The sequence below is a fragment of the Stegostoma tigrinum genome, chromosome 11, assembly GCF_030684315.1.
Source record: "Stegostoma tigrinum isolate sSteTig4 chromosome 11, sSteTig4.hap1, whole genome shotgun sequence".
Classification (NCBI taxonomy): domain Eukaryota; kingdom Metazoa; phylum Chordata; class Chondrichthyes; order Orectolobiformes; family Stegostomatidae; genus Stegostoma; species Stegostoma tigrinum.
The window spans coordinates 46,873,573-46,891,154 of NC_081364.1; the positions used below are offsets into that span (position 1 = coordinate 46,873,573).

A 17,582-nucleotide genomic window follows, 5' to 3' on the forward strand; every position below is an offset into this window, starting at 1 on the left:
AAGAATAGTTCCCATCTTTAGTCTCACATCTCAATTTAAAAAACAATCCTTTTTTCACTTCAGGATTTAATTAGTAGCCTGGGCAAAAGGTTAGAAATAGTTGTAGACTCGAAATAGTTATGTGGAGTATAATAACATATTGTAAACAGAATATCATAACAGGCTGCTTCAATGTGGTGTTGTATATGGTTTTCATTTGGGGCTACAAATCATATTGTGAACAGATGCCCTGTTGAAACAGCAGTTTGGCTAAATACTTCCTTTTTTTTAATTGCACTTAGTCATTGAAGCCATTTAGTTTTATTCTTACCAAGAAGAAATTAGGTATATATCATAAATAATAAGCAGAGAATTGGATAGAACTTGACCGTGGAACATGGGCCTTTTTTCTTTGCTGGTTCATACCACTGTTTTAATACTCCACTTGTAACCTATGTGATCTTACCCAACCAACATAATCTTCTAAAATGCAAGAGATTTCCAGATGTTATCACTCACATTGTTTGACATGCCTCTTTTTTTATTTGCACAAATGATTAATTCATGATCCATTCCTACACACCTCCCATTTATAAATTTGCAACAAGAAGCCATTTATTCAGTTCCTTACACCTTGTTGCTAAATGCAACCAAATAAGCCGTAAAACTGCTGGTGGCATGTTAGTATTCTTCTATCTGAAATGCAGCTAAGCAAGAGCAGTTTAAAGAAGATTTTTATGTCATGAATGACACTTCATGATGCAGTGTGCTAGTGTTCTGACACTGCTAAAATACCAGGAGACATTTATTGATATTATTGTGATTAGTGTTTTAACTTCTTCACTGTAATCTACTCATGTCATAATATAATAAATCCAGTATGTTAGGAACATACTCCAGGAATTGAGAAGGAATGTTTGATGTACTTGAGGAAAAGATCTTCATGTGACAGTAGTGGATTAAATGCTAAGGTTAACTTAACTCAAATAGGAATCTCAGTAGGATTATGTGATTCATGGAGCCAGGCCAATATTTACAGTGTTGTTGGTCACAGGATATTTCTTTTGGTTATTGACGTTTTGTCTTCTCCGAATGCAAAGAAGAACTTTTATACATTTGTCATAATTGTTCAAGGCTCACATGAAGAAACTGTGAATATGTTGAAACCACTGAGAGAAAAGGAGCACGTTGGAGCTCCTAGCAGTGCCATTGCTACAGACTAAGCTAGTTGTATGTCAAATAATATGTGAATGGTAACAGAATCCCATGTGGTGGCTGTGCACTTGCGTTCAAAAATAAACTTTAAACAAACTAAGTTTTCATCATCGTAGAATTGCTAATTACATGTGCAGTACATGACGTTTAACTGCTGCTCAGAAAAAGTAACAATGATAATTGCAGTAGTGATCTTATAAATGCATTTTTTGTGTTATTAGCTGCTTCAGTTAACACTATCATCAGCCAACAATTTGTTTTTGATGGATTTGATTGTTAAATGTGATTTGTAATTCTGCTACACTGATTATTTCCTGCAGGAAAGCTACTGATAAATCACATGAATGTGAATGAACTTTCTAATGTCCAGTGGCACTGGATAGAAATAATCGTTTACATGTATGGTAGGGTTGAGGAGAAACACAGCTAGGTGAACCAATAAATAAACCAAAGGCTCACAATGGGTGGCAAATTTCCAGTGCTCATTAATTGTGTTTCTTCCTAACTAAACTCTGGAATTTCATCCATCCACACTGGGAATTTTAAGCATGAGATGTGACTCATTCCCTTAGTGTTCGTATTTTGGAAAAAAAACCCTTTTGAATTTAGAATCCTAATTTTCCCATTCTCCTACTGTTCCAATGCTGTTGCATCTCTTGACTATCATTTCTTGTTCTTGATGTATTTGATTTTCTTCTTGTTAAATCGTACTCTTACTTTACCTCACTCCTAATTTATGTGTATTTCTCATATGATTGTTTTCATTCCAACATTTAGTCCATTTTATGTCATAACATAGGGAAATTGTGTACTTGTGGACTACAATTATTATCTCAATATTTTGCTTCCTTGAATGTTTACATGTTTTCCTTTTAGTTTGTCTTTAGAGATGGGAGAGGCTTATAAGGGTGAAGGGACAAAACATAACAGAAATTGGGAAAACCATCCAATATAAGAAAGGTAGTGAATCATACAAGGTTTAGGAAGAGGTGTAGGAAACCTCCTAACAGAGGAATAGAAGTAGGCCATTCAGCCCATCGGACCTGTTGCACCATTATATTGACCATGACTGATCAAACACTTCCAATGCCTTTTCCCCCACACTACCCCACAACCCTTCTTAACATTGCTGCCAGTTAGTAGTTTAACTGTAGGAAACATCACAGCTAAATTTGATAGTGCCCTTGTCTGATAATAACAGTGTGGGAGCAGGCCATTTGGCCCATCTCATTCACACTGACCCTCTGTAGAGCATCTAACTCAATTCCACGCCCTTACTTTGAAGAACTCATTGGCCGGCAGATTGTTGAAAAGTGCAAACGTAGCAGGGTAGTTGTTATGGGTGACTTCAACTTTCCCAATATAGATTGGAACCTCCTTAGTGCAGTTGGATGGAGCCGTTTTTGTCAGGAGTGTTCAGGAGGGTTTCCTTACTCAGTATGTGGACAGGCAGACGAGGGGGGAGGCCATTTTGGATTTGGTGCCCGGCAATGAGCCAGGACAGGTGTCAGATTTCATGGTGGGAGAGGACTTTGGCAACAGTGACCACAACAGCCTCACATTTACCATAGCCATGGAAAGGGAAAGGAGCAGTTACCAGGGGAAGATACTTAACTGGGGTAAAGGAAACTATGACGCTATCAGACAGGAATTGAGAAGTACAGATTGGGATTGTTCCACAGAAAGGGCACAGCAGACATGTGGAGGCTGTTTAAGGAGCAGTTGTTGCAGTGATGTATAAATTTGTTCCTCTGAGACAGGTAAGAAGGGGTAAGATTAAGGACCCTTGGATGACAGGTACAGAGGTGCTTCTAGTCAAAAAGAAAAAGGCAGCGTACGTAAAGTGGAGGAAGCAAGGGTCTTGCACAGCTTTAGAGGATTACAGGCTTGCTCGGAAGGAGCTCAAAATTGGACTGAGGAGGGCCAGGAGGGGGCACGGAAAAGGCTTGGCAGGAAGGATTAGGGAGAACCCCAAGGCATTTTACTCATACGTGAGGAAGAAGAGAATGATCAGGGAGAAGGTAGGGCTGATCAGGGATAGCGTAGGGAACTTGTGCGTGGAGTCTGCGCAGATAGGGGAAGCCCTAAATGAGTTTTTTGCTTCGGTTTTCACAAAGGAAGGGGACTTTGTTGTGAATGAGAACTTTGAGGAGCAGGAAAACAGGCTTGAACAGATCAAGATTGAGGAAGTTGATGTGCTGGAAATTTTGGCAAACCTTAAGATTGATAAGTCCCCAGGGCCAGACAAAATTTATCCGGGGTTGCTCCGGGAAGCGAGAAAGGAGGTTGCTAAGCCGCTGGTGAAGATCTTTGTTTCCTCACTCTCCGTGGGAGTCGTACCGGAAGATTGGAGGGAGGCAAATGTTTTTCCTCTTTTCAAGAAAGGGAATAGGGAAATCTCTGGAAGTTACAGACCAGTCAGCCTTAAGTCTGTGGGCAACAAGGTTTTGGAAAGAATTCTGAGGGATAGGATTTATGACTATTTGGAAAAGCATAGCGTGATTAACGGGAGTCAGCATGGCTTTGTGAGGGGCAGGTCATGCCTTAGAAATCTTATTGAATTCTTTGAGGAAGTCACGAGACAGGTTGACGAGGGTCGAGCAGTGGATGTGGTGTACGCGGACTTCAGCAAGGCATTTGATAAGGTTCCCCATGGCAGCCTCATTCATAAAGTCAGGAGGTATGGGATACAGGGTGATTTGGCTGTCTGGATTCAGAGTTGGTTGGCTGACAGGAGGCAGAGAGTGGTTGTAGATTGTTAATATTCTGTCTGGAGGTCAGTGCTGACTGGTGTCCCGCAGGGCTCTGTTCTTGGGCCTCTGCTCTTTGTAGTTGTTATAAATGACTTGGATGAGGAGGTTGAGGGGTGGGTTAGTATGTTTGCTGATGACACAAAGGTTGGAGGTGCCGTTGATAGTACCGAGGGCCATTGCAGGCTTCAGCGAGACATTGACAGAATGCAGAGCTGGGCTGAGAAATGGCAGATGGAGTTCAACCTGGATAAGCGCGAAGTGATGCATTTTGGAAGGTCGAACCTAAATGCTGAATATGGGATTAAAGGCAGGATTCTTGGCAGTGTGGAGGAACAGCAGGATCTTGCTGTTCAAGTGCATAGCTCCCTCAAAAGTTGCCACCCAGGTGGATAAGGTTGTTAAGAAAGCATGTGGTGTTTTGGCTTTCATTAACAAGGGGATCAAGTTTAAGAGCCACAAGGTTATGCTGCAGCTCTACAAAACCCTGGTGAGACCACACTTGGAATATTGTGTCCAGTTCTGGTTGCCCGATTATAGCAAAGATGTGGAGGCTTTGGAGAGGGTGCAAAGGAAGTTTACCAGGATGCTGCCTGGACTGGAGGGCTTGTCTTACGAAGAGAGGTTGACTGAGCTCGGACTTTTCACTCTGGAGAGAAGGAGGAAGAGAGGTGACCTGATTGAGGTGTACAAGGTAATGAGAGGCATGGATAGCGTTGATAGCCAGAGATTTTTCCCCAGGGCAGGATTGACTGCCACGAGGGGTCATAGTTTTAAGGTGTTAGGAGGAAGGTATAAGAGGATACGTCAGAGGGAGGTTCTTCACCCAGAGAGTTGAGAGCACATGGAATAGTTTACCAGTGGTAGTCGTGGAAGCGGAGTCATTCGTGACATTTAAGCGACTGCTGGATATGCACATGGACAGCAGTGAATTGAGGGGAATGTAGGTTAGATTATTTGTGGATTAGGATTATTCCACGGCACAACATCGTGGGCCGAAGGGCCTGTACTGTGCTGTACTTTTCTCTGTTCTATGTTCTTACTCTATCCCTGTAACTCTGCATTCCCCATGGCCAGTCCATTTAACCTGTACATCTTCAGACCGTAGGAGGAAACTGGACCACCCGGAGATAACCCACGCAGACACAGGAACAATGTTCAAACTCCACATAGACGGCAGCCCCAGAGTGGAATCGAACCTGGGTCCCCGGTGCTGAGAGACAGTATGCTAACCACTGAGCTGTAGTGCTGAACATGTATAGTCATGAATGCAAATCTTCTAGCAGTGTTTCGTGAATTGTAGTCCGGAGTAGGGCAAATAACTGAATTTTATTTGCCTTCCCTCACCTTCAAGGCACTGAGGTCCAATGCAGTCCTCCTGGAATTAGCACAGGCTAAAGTTTGAACCTGGAGCCATTTTGATTTAAGTGGCTCAGCAATTGGGTAACCCATTAACTTACTGATGCCATCAAATGAACTTCCTTTAGATAAATTTCAATTATTTAATATATTTTTTTATCTCAAACTAATTTAACTTAACCACTTGTGTCTCTTTTGCATTCACCCTGTCAGCAACTTAATTAGGAGCTGAAGTGTCAGAATTTTGAGTAATGTAGGTGGTTAAGTGCGTATAAAATGATTGCTGATGTCGTAATTGCTCAGTGGATATTTGGTGGAGCAAGGTGACAGATAAATGATTTAAGTACTGCTGATGTTCAACAGTAAGCATGAGGGAATATTATTATTATCATCATCAATAAAAGAACTGTCCCAGCAATGCAGACATTAATGTTTATGACCAATTGGGCCACTGATTTCACTCAACTCTTAACCAGTTAAAAATCTAATTGAATGCACAGTGTAGAAGTATGTGCAGCTGACATTTTGATTTCTCTAATGGTATAACCGGATTTGCCATGAGTTGTAGAATGCTCCAATAGCTGCTACTAAATCAGGTTATATTCTTACTTGCTCTGCCTGGTATAATTCTAACAGAGGACATCTGCTATCCACCACTGAGAAAGAAGGTGAGGCCCGGTCCAAGTGTCAGATTTATTGTCGGCAATGCCCTTATTGAGTTTCTACCCTGCAGCCAACTTGGAGACATTGCCATGATTCACGGCCTAGCTGTTGCAGTAAATCGCAACACTAAAACCACAGTCTGTGATTTAGACCTAAAATCAATTGGGGATGGTGACACTGATGCTAACAGTGGAAGCCTTTAATTTGATAGTGCCATTTGCTGAACCGTTCTAAAGCTCTTAAATCTGTCGGTACAGCAAACAAAATACGTCTCTGTCCAGTTGTTAATGAAAGCCTATTGACCTTCATTATGTTCTTCACATATGTATGGTGTTATGACATCTCCATGCTTTTCCACAGTTCCTGATTATCAAGAACAAGACATTTTCCTCTGGAGAAAAGAAACTGGATTTGGTTTTAGGATACTTGGTGGAAATGAGCCAGGAGAGCCAGTGAGTAATTAAAGTTGACTTGCTATTGCTTTTCTGTGTAACGCTACATTTGGGAAATTAAGTTTTACCCTGTTTCTGTATTGAATATGATGTGAAACAAAGGCATACTTCCCATTGTAAAATGACAAGTGGCATACCAATTATTTGTGTATTATATTTTGACACAGCTTTGGTAAATTCAATATGGTCTGTGACGTGCTGAGCTTATGGAGCTAATTGGTGCTGAATTCATTTTCATCACACACAATAAACTGAATTCATTTTCCAGTCTTAATGGCCAGTCTCACAGAGGAAAAGGAGTATCTCCAAAGTGATAAGTCACCTTCCTTCCCTTTTGATAGTAACAAAACTTATTCTCTTGCTTTTAATGAAATTTAGTACCTTCCCAAATGCCGCTACATTTATTTCTGACAGTAATGGTTTGGCGTATTTGGCTGCCCAAATAGCATTAGGAGCATTTCCACTAAGTTACATAAGTGGTGTTTATTCTTTTTTATCTTAGAAATCCATACGTTAGCCCAGCTATACAAGAGTCTGAATTATTTCTGGTTCATCTGTAACAATGCATATCAACAGGAACATCTGCTTTAGGTTCAGTAGGGTTTATTAACAATATATTGTTGTTTTCATGATCAAGTATGGTTGAAGTTGATGGCAGCAAAAATATCAGAATAAATGGAGGCTAAACTTGCTTTAAAAGTCTGCATATTTCAGGATATTTTTCATCAATTCTCTACTCGAAACCTCCTCTTTTCACGAAGTTTGGGACCCGTCACTTTGCCACATTTAACTGTAGCCAGCCAGAGTTTTCATACCCTCAGGGGGTGTAACAGCTGCCCTCAGCACTCCGTGTGGGCAGGAGGAGCAGAATGCCCTCCTCCCAGCTCCTCAGACTCCCTCAGCAGCAAAACCCCTTTCTGAAGCAAGCGATGATTGCTACTACCCTCCACCTCCACTCTGGTAGCATAGGGTTTGTTTCCCGAACTCAAGGATTGAAATGTCATTAGGTGGGAAAACCTACTTATGACTTTGGATGCACAGTTTCATTGTAAGATAGCACAGCATGCCACCAGCAACCCACTGCAGTCAGTCATCCCTACTCTCAACACATCAGCTAAAAAGAATTACCCCAGCACAGTCTTCAACATCAGCTAAATTAACATTTAGAACTTTAAAGATTTAAAGTTGTCTAAGTTTAAAACTATACCGAATTTCTAGCTCATGGCAGTTTTGAAGATTATCTACATTTTAAGTTGAACAAAGATTTCCTACTGTGTAGTCTTTTTAAGTGTCAAATTCTGAATTTGCATCTGTTGTTTCATTAAAAATTCATTGTTGAGGGTATAAGGAACTCATTTTCACTCTTCAGTGCATAAACATGCAGACTGTGATTACACACTGTCTTCTCGCTGAAGTTTGTATAATCACTGCAGTTAACGCAAAATGGTAAATGTTTTGAATGATCATTTCAATAAATTTGGCTTTGCAAAGTATTGAAGTAACTAGCTGAGTTCCTGAAATATTTTGAATATTCTCCAATTTTCATTTTCCCACAAAATACTCCGTCCTTGTGCTTTTCTGTTCTCATTGGAGCATTAGTTTTGGGTACAAAAATACTACACTTCCAGAAAAAAATTTAAACATTTCTTATAGGCCTCACATTTTTTTTGTATTTTGTCTTGGACACTGCAGTAAAAGCGTGGAGTCAATGGCAATGTTTTTATTTGGTTGAACAGTGAAAGAAACGTAGTATTTTCATCTGCTTAAGATGAACATACAGGATTAGTCCAAAATGCCATTCCTTCAGTGGGCACTATGTTTGACTTGTGGATGTATGTATTCTGTGTGTTCTGTTTAATTCTACTCATAGTATCTCCATTTCAAAATGACTACAATCTGTTAATGTACTTTGTTAGAACTACTCCGGGCATTTGTTTCCCTTTTCTTCTTGCATTTACTTATGAAACGTGGGAATTAATTGTGCCGAATCTACTCAATTAACATGACTGGTGCTAAGTATTGTGACTGAATTTGATGTATGCTTAGTTCCAAAATACCGATGCTCCGTGTCATCAACCTTTCTGGTTCTTTTTGGTCCAGATCTACATAGGTCATATTGTGCCACTGGGTGCTGCAGATGCAGATGGACGGCTGCGCTCAGGTGATGAGCTAATATGTGTGGATGGCACAGCTGTGGTTGGGAAGTCCCACCAACTTGTTGTGCAGTTAATGCAGCAAGCAGCCAAGCAGGGCCACGTTAATCTGACTGTGAGACGTAAAGTGGTTTATCCAGGTAAGTACCTGTCAGCGTGTGATTGGGAGCAAACCACATCGCCTTGTTCTTGCAAGAAAGGTCATGTTCCTGGAATATAAAGGTTTTTGCATAGACTTTTGTACACTACATAACTTGGCAAAATTTGGCAACTAATTTTGTCCTATTTTTGAATTAAATCTGCAAAACAGTTTATTTAGTAAATTACAATTTTATTCTTGGTACATTCTCATCATGTTACTCCAACTACCTTATTTCATTTGCATTCCACGTTTCAGAATCTTTGCTGCACACCCTGATGCAGTCTATTAATAACAGTGGAACCAGTGGCTCTCAAAAGTTGACAGTCTTTCTTCCTAACTGTAGTTTTTCCATGATCTATGCAGTTGTTAGAACCTTCTTTCTCCCTAAGTGCATATCCACCAGATGAGACAAATGCTTTTATCATCTGTGCTGTACAGCTTGGGGACAGCAACAAGCAACCTGCATCATATTGGAATGAATGTTGGGCCAGAATTGAGATTTCTGGATGATTCACTCAGCAATGACTCATCCAGCTGCATTCAATCAAAAATGGCCTAAGAATCAACTTGCATTAGTGATAGCGATAAACCTGGGGAACAGCTCATGCCAAGGACCGTTCTGGAAGTTCTTGGAAAACCTGGGAGGTAGGAAATACTGTGTTCCCAACTTACACTTTTAGACCCTACACTTCACGCACTGACTATGTTGGAGGTTAGGAATTTCACTCGTTTGTGTCACAGTCTTGACAAGGCTATCATGCCCTTGAAAATACCATTTTTTTTTGGAAATCATGGGATGTAACATTTTCCATTGTACATGAAGCTTTTTAATCTCATGGGTTTCCTGGCATGTGTTTGAACATAGTGAGCTGCCTTGAATCTCAGGAGAGGGTGCCTTTTGTGATGTGCTCAAATTTGCCACTTCTCAAATTACACACAAAACTACTCTGAGTAGTGTATATGTGAGATAGGGCTTGGGAAAGGTTTTGAGACTCTCTGGGGATGGAAGCACACTCTCCTTCTCTGCTCTAAGGAGCCTGGCATTTGGAGTGTGACCAACTGTTAGGCAGCATGCTAAATTTGGACGGAGCAAGGTTTGTTTGGTCGAGTTTGAGGGCCCTGCTTTTCTACCTGATGTTCACATCTGCCAGGCATTCTCTGCAGGTTTACAACCTTAGCATTCCAACTGACCATGAGATTTCAATCCCTTATTCTCTGCCTCACCAAAACAGTCTTCCACCTGTTTAGGCACTGTCTTACTCTGCACTCAGTCTAACCTTTGCTGAAAACTACATCCGTGTTAGTATTTGTTTTGTCAGGCTAGACTGTACCAGTTGCTTCTGGCTCGCCATCCATCTTTCACACTCTGTAAATCTCAGCTCATGCAGCATTCTGCATCATGTATCCTGTTCATTCCTACATCTTTTCTCTGCTATAATAGCTCCAGGTCCGGCAAAGCCTCAAAGTTAAAATTGTCATCCTTTTCTCCCTTCATGGTCTCATCGCTCCCTCCCTCTCTGTAATTTCCTTCAAGCCCACAATCCTCTGAAATCTCTGTCTTCTGTCTCCTAATTCAGACCTTTTATGCATTCCAAATGATTTTGCTTCTAATTTGGTGTCCATGACTTCAGGGGTTGTCATTTTTATCTCCCAGCAGGAGGGGAAAGGGAGATACTGGATATAGGCACACTTTGTAAATGGCATTCCAAAATAGCATGATTGTCTACTGATGCCTCTGTGATCAGCTGGAACTGTTAAGTCTGGGGATGTGTGCAGGGATAGCACTGCCCATAAGCCTTCAATGTACCTGCTGAATAGATGCATAAATTGTTTTCTATATGGGTTGGGAATCTTTATACTTGCATGGCTCAGGTACTTGCTGAACAACTTAATTAATCTTTCAGGGAAACTCCAAGTTGTTGGCCATGAAGAGTTAAACAATATTGAATCTTACGACCCAGTTAACAAAATGAAAAACAATTTTTGTTATTGCCAGTCACCTTGTTGAAAAGAAAAACCAAATGTAAACCATTTTTCATTCCTCTGACAACTTTTGGGGTATGGCCCCAATCTTCCCATGTTGCAGTAATTCAGTGAACCTAGAAATTACTACTAGCTGACTGTGCGTGGCATCACATCTTAGATTAATAAAGCCTTCAGCCACATTTTGCACATAGGGTAGTTGACCTGATGCAGATCAGAGCTGGGAACTCCGGGCTAATTTTTATGCTAACCCCCATTTCCCCTGACAAGCAATTATCATGGTAGATCTACTACCCAAACTGGTATTAGCTAAGGATGGATCAGTTTTCTTCCTTTCTGTAATGTGTTCAGCCTTAGAGTGTTCAAGTGTCAACTGAGAGTTGCGCTTCCATTTAGAAACTGAAGTTTTGTTTCACTCCTCTCAATGCAGCAGCCATTCCAAAACCTGAGACTGAAGTCCCTGCCTCTCCAGTCTCGTCGCATCACAGCAGCAACCAAGCAGCTTCTCTGACTGAAGAAAAGCGCACCCCCCAAGGGAGTCAGAACTCTTTGAACACAGTGAGCTCTGGCAGTGGCAGTGCTGGTGGAGGTGGCACTGGTGGTGCTGGTGTTGGAGGGGGTGTGCAGCCATATGATGTGGAGATACGGCGTGGAGAAAATGAAGGCTTTGGTTTTGTTATTGTCTCGTCGGTTAGTCGCCCAGAAGCAGGAACCACGTTTGGTAAGCTATATTTTAACATAAATTTGAATAAACTGCGAACTCAAAATGGTGGATTTATGAATGCAAATATGATACACTACAGTGTACATGTTTGACAATGATCAAAGTTATTAGATATTTAATTGCCCTGAACTAGTACTTGTATGGTGAACCCACTCCGGTATGATTTGCTTATCCAGTCATTCAAATGAGCTGTGTGTGTACAGGCATTTTTAATGCAGTCAATTATTTTATTACTAATTTGTCTTTTGTATTAAAATCACAAGGTAATTGCAAGTATTTAACGTTTAGTACTGTTTGGAAAAGTACTTTACAAAAACCATAGATTAATTGTACCTGTAGATTAACATGGCATAGTATAGGATTTGTTAATATTGTGTGAATTTATTATGGTCATTGGACTTGCCTATAACCCTGCATGAAATGCCTGCTTTCTGCTTTGCCTTGCTTCTTGTGTGGTTCATTTAACTGAGCAATTGTTTTGGGTTCCAATGAGTTGTTCTTTCTTTGCTAATGATTAAATGTAACTGATTCAAGCTTGGCTTTTATGATATTTAAGTTTGAGGTTCCATAAGAATCCACACAGTTTATTTGCTGTTACATGCTGCAGCTCACGGTTTTTAATTAGTGATTTTACTTTTCTTGAGTATCAAAGCTGTAGCATAGAAACAAACATTTTATTTTGTTCCAAATGGATCTCATTGGATTTAAGGTTTGCTTGCCTTTCTGCAACGAGAAAGAACAGAACATTGGCAAAGTGCTAAATTTATTCACATTATAGAACTCCTAAACTTGGCCTGATAAATACCAGAGGTGGGCACCAGACACTATGGCGCCAACCACAACTGCAATTAGTGTTGATTTGCATTTGGATGTTATATTATAATCTTGACATCCTGAAGGAATGACATTATACCAAGGTGTCTCCTTTGACCTCTGGATGTTTCACAATATCCCACCCCACCCCAAGGTAGTTGTGCTTTTTTCTTTGTGCAATGCTTGCTGATCCACAGTTCTGCATTGTATTAATTAGCCAGAATGATAGCCCAGATGCCTGAATATATGCTGTTTTTTAAAAAAAAATCTAGTTATTCACAAACCTTCAAATTTTCCAAGAGTGTCAAGTACACGAATCAAATTTCTGCTTTCCCTGATAAGAGAAAAGATGTTTTTGTGTTTGTGACAGAAAATTTAGCATATGTTAATAATTTTTTAACATAATTATAAATGTCCCAGAATATTTCTCTCAATATTTATTCCATTTGTCCTTTTCATGCCCACAGTACTGAGAGCTTGAAACATTATATGTTGACTTGCATGAGGATTGTCAACTTGCACGAGGATCGTCAACTTGCATTTCATTTTTTTGAATTGCCGTTATTAAATATCACTGAGATAATAGGTTTCAGTGGAGCACCTGCTTCCTGTAGCAAGTGGCACCCCTTGCAGTTAGTATTTCCTTGCTAGACTCCTGTCCCACATGTCCACTAGAAGACCGCGGATGCATTATTTTGTTAGAGAAGGAAACAGAGTATGGATCCACCTAGGAACTGCATACGACCTCTTGAAAACCCTGCAATATATGTGGGAAATCATATTTGACTATTGACAGCTCAAAATCTTTAGAAGAGCTAAAGAGGGAGCTGTGTATTACTACTTCTCAGATGCATTTTGTAGAACAGATTGCCAATGTTTTGATCATCAACCATGGGATGTAAAGCATTCCATCATTAATTTTGCTTGGTGGCACATTAAATTAACCCCTGACCTTCTGTCTCCCTGTCCTCCTCTCCTAATGGTTCACCTTTACCACCTTCCTGATTTAAAATTTGTACAAAACCAGGCAATGCATGTGTAGCCATGCCTCACAAAATAGGTCGGATCATCGAAGGAAGCCCTGCAGACCGTTGTGGCCAGCTTAAAGTTGGAGATCGCATTTTGGCCGTTAATGGATGTTCGATTACCAACAAGTCCCACTCGGATATTGTCAACCTGATCAAGGAAGCTGGAAACACTGTAACCTTGCGCATTATTCCTGGTGACGGTGAGTCAGCAGCTCTCCTACTTTGACAGAAACGAGACACCTGATACATTGATTACATGTTGTAGATTGACAGTGACTTTACAAATTCTCCTGCTTCAATTTGTGGCAGATTTTTATTTTCATGATTTATTTAGCTTGGATTCAAATTGTCTATTTTTTTTTCCAAAATCTGTAAATGAAATGTCCTACAAGTTCAAGGCGTAACAATTTAATATGACATATTTGTAAGGGTGATACAGTAATTTTAACAATTTGGCACTCCCAGCATGAAGTTTCTTCCAGTTGGGAAACCCATTGTCAATGTGGGTCTAGGGTACCCAATTTGCAGCTTGTCCAGTCTTCCACCCTTCGTTTCCTACATGATCTTTTCTTTCTTTTTTATTGTAAACTTGTTCAAATTATTATTCTGTGCCCAAGACACAGGTAATTTACTTTTTTCTTAAGTATGATACGGTTACCTTTGCAGATATTTCTTGATCATCTAAAATGCAACTATGGTAGCTGAATATGTCAATTTTTTTGTTTTTATTAAGTGAAGTTAGAAGATTTGTATTGGTGCTTTTTTAAAAAAATCATACTTTCAGTAGAGACTAAACATTCAGAAACCTAATAATTTAAAAGTTGGATTTCACAATAGAATTGTAAGTATTCCAAGAACTGTCAGCATGTGTGAATCTATGTTTCTGATGTTTGTGGAATAATAACAATGAAAAATGTTTCTCTTTCCACATTTTCATACTGTATTCTGCGTGATTATTAATATCTGTCTGGATGCAATCCATTGAGAGAGAATTTCTGAGAAGAATCCACCATCCATGGCTAACTATCAAAGTTCAGGATGGTATCAAGTTGAAACAAGAAGCCTGCAGCTTTGAAGATTAGTGATAGGCCAGGAACATCCTTAAAACCATTAAGGGAAGAAAGTGAAATATGAGAGTAAGCCAACAGGAAATGGGAAAACCAACGTTAAAAGTACTGAAGAAAGCTAAATTAAATGTTGGTCCCCTGTGGGATGAGATTGAAGGATACGATAAAACCTTAAACAAGTACTTCGTATTCATCTTTATGATAGATGATACAAGAAGCATTGTAATAACAGTTAAGAAAATCAAGTGTATAAAGGGAGGAATATGAAGTAATCTTTATCACTGGAAAAGTACTGGGTAAACTAATGTGATTATTGGCTGACAAGTCCCCTTGTTCTGATGGCCTGCATCCCAAGGTCTTAGAAAAAGTGGTGGCTGGGCTAGTCAATGTATAAATTGATCGATTGTAAAGTTCCAAAAATCACAGTGGATTGGCAAACTGCAAATGTTCATCTCTAATCAGAAAGGAGGAAGACCAAAATTAAGGAACTATAAGCAAAGTAAAGCACAATGGGTGTTGAAAATCTGAAATAAAAACGGGAAGTGCGGGAGAAACTTAGCAGGTCTAGCAGCATATGTAGGAAGATAAAAACAGAATTATGTTACAAGTCCTCTTCCGTTTTGAAGAAGTGAGAGCAGAATGTTTAGAAAATCATAACTCAGTGTGGTCTCCCCATGCTTGTATTATGAAAGAGAAGCTCATGTTCAATAAATTTATTTCTTCCTTCGAGGTCTTTGAGTCCTTTGAAGATGTAACAAGCTTGTTGGATTAACCTAGACCAGTAGATACAATGTATTTGGATTTCCAAAATATATTCAATGAGTTGCTAAATAAAAGGCTCCTGGGCAAGAAAAGGGCTCATAGTGCTGGGGTGACAGAGTAGCATGGATAGAGAATTGATGAACCACAGACAGTGTCAGGAAAAATGGCATGTGTTCGGGTTAGAACACTCTAATTAGTAGAATGCTACAATAGGCTGAAGCCTCAACTACCAGTAGACAACATTAATAGCCAGAAGAAAGAGACTAAATTTGCTGATGATTCAAAAAATAGGCAGGAGAATAAATAAGCTTAGAGAATGAAAGGCCTGGATTTTCACAGAATTAGGTGAGCCTTTTGAATCATTTTAAAATGGCAGGTGGGTTCTGATTCCCGGATTTCAGCATCTCCCAGATTTTTCTGGCAAGCAGGGGAAAAAGCCATGATTTTGAGGAAAGATAGTCTGATGTTTCTACATTTGAGTGTTAATCGATAAAAGAATCTTTAGGCATTTCATGCCTCTTAATCATGTAAACATATATATTGAGACAATGACAAAACAGCACAATATAATTTATAACCACATGAAGATGTTAAACAGAAATAAAGTTTCCGGTCTGTACCTGGTGTACCCAGGCTGAAATCAACAGAGAAGGCCATAAGTTGGCTTGGGAGGTATAATTGAACATAAGATGGATGAGTATGAGTTGTCTTAGGAATTGAAAGGGGGAGCAGAAGTGTGAGGGCTAAAGGGCCTGACAGATTTTAATACAATTAGTTAGAGGTCCCAGAGAACTGAGTTGAGCCTTTTGACCAGCCCTCATTGACACGTCACCTCTCCTGTAGCTACTTCCAATCTTCCTCCTGGGGTAATGGCCTTGGGGTAATGGTAATGGCCATACTTTCAGTAGAGACTAAACATTCAGAAACTTAATAATTTAAAAGTTGGATTTCACAATAGAATTGTAAGCATTCCAAGAACTGTCAGCATGTGTGAATCTATGTTTCTGATGTTTGTGGAATAATAACAATGAAAAATGTTTCTCTTTCAACATTTTCATACTGTATTCTGCGTGATTATTAATATCTGTCTGTAATGGGTGAGTTCATCCCATGTTGCCCTAATGTCACATCCCTGCAGCACATCTCCAGCCATTTATAGGCATTCTGCAACAAACCTCCAAGGAAAAGTGTCTATAAAGGCGCGTATGTAAGTTGAGTGAATAGACGACGGTTTGACATATTAAATATAGTTTAGGATTCTGTGAGATTTTCCACTTCTGCAGAAAGAAGAGAAAAGCAGAACATTATTTAAATGGTGACACACTTCAGAATGCTGTAGTACAGAGGGATTGGGATGTCCTCTCACTTGAATGACATCATGTTGACATCATGTACAAGTAATTTGAAGGCAAATGATCGTACCCTTCAAGCAAGGGAATAGTGTGTGAAAATGGAAGGTATCTTGGTACATATTGGTGAGATTATATGCAGAGTACTGTGTACCATTTATATTTTGTTATTTAAGTAGTGATTTATCTTTGGTCACCAAGTCGATTCCTGGAACGAAAGGGTTACCTTTTGAGGAAAGTTTGAGGATTTTGGGCCTTCCATTACCGGATATTAGAAGAATGATGCTGTTGGGGGGGGAAAAAAGGCCTAAATAATATGGGGGCCATGAGACAACTAAGTAATCCAATACACAGCACATTGCGTGGCATCTCATTTTGGGGGATACCCCATCCTCTGCAGCTCCTGTAGCCTTGGCAGTTTCAAAGCTCAGTCACTCACACTTCTGTGAATGCAGGGTGGCCCATAGTGAAACCAGCTATGGATCCTGAAGCACGATAAATCAGCCGTGGGTGGTGTTCACGCAGCTTCAGGTGGGGCTGGAGTTGTGGGTTTTGAAGTATAGGTTGGTAAGAAAGAAGGAGCATACAGTCTTCAGAAGTCACTCAAGAGGGTAAGGACACTCTCTAAAATTGGACCCTGTCACTCTTCCTTCCTGTCATTTTCATATTTAAAGAAACAAGCTAGCCATGTCATGGTTTATGGTATGGGTAGGGGGTAACCTTGGAGTCAATTCAGCTTTTAGCATGCTCACTTGAACCTTTGTACATGGTCAGTGGCTATTGATCCTAGTGCCCATTCCCTCCATACCTAGCAGGTGCGCTCAGGGCTGGGTGGGAAATTGATGGGCTAGATACCCAACCTATATTAAGGGCCCCCTTGTCAAAAGTCCACCCAGTAGGGGCACATAATATCCAAATCATAGATTCTAAAGGGACTTGACAGTAGAGATGCTCAGAGAATTTTCCTCCCGTGAAGCATTCTTGCACTGAGGACACAATGTCGGAATAAGTGATCTCCCATTTAAGATGGAGGTGAGGACTCTTCTCTCAGACATTTCTGTATCTTTCAGTTGTTTCTTAAGAGATAATTAGGGTCTGGATCATTGAAATTTATTCAAGGCTCTGTTAGACAGGCTTTTAATC

The 17,582-nt window shown here is 40.1% G+C and overlaps 1 protein-coding gene across 8 annotated transcripts in view; it reads left to right on the forward strand.

Moving 5' to 3' along the window:
* Window positions 1–17,582, forward strand: part of magi1b (membrane associated guanylate kinase, WW and PDZ domain containing 1b) — a 402,251-nt gene that overhangs the window by 349,946 nt on the left and 34,723 nt on the right. For 7 of the 8 annotated variants that reach the window (XM_048547401.2, XM_048547403.2, XM_048547406.2 and 4 more), the window contains 4 exons: window positions 6,327–6,418; window positions 8,519–8,711; window positions 11,127–11,417; window positions 13,261–13,461. In XM_048547401.2, coding sequence (XP_048403358.1) covers window positions 6,327–6,418; window positions 8,519–8,711; window positions 11,127–11,417; window positions 13,261–13,461 — 777 coding nt within the window. The remainder of the gene's footprint in view (window positions 1–6,326; window positions 6,419–8,518; window positions 8,712–11,126; window positions 11,418–13,260; window positions 13,462–17,582) is intronic. The other variant, XM_048547402.2, reaches the window with a different exon arrangement.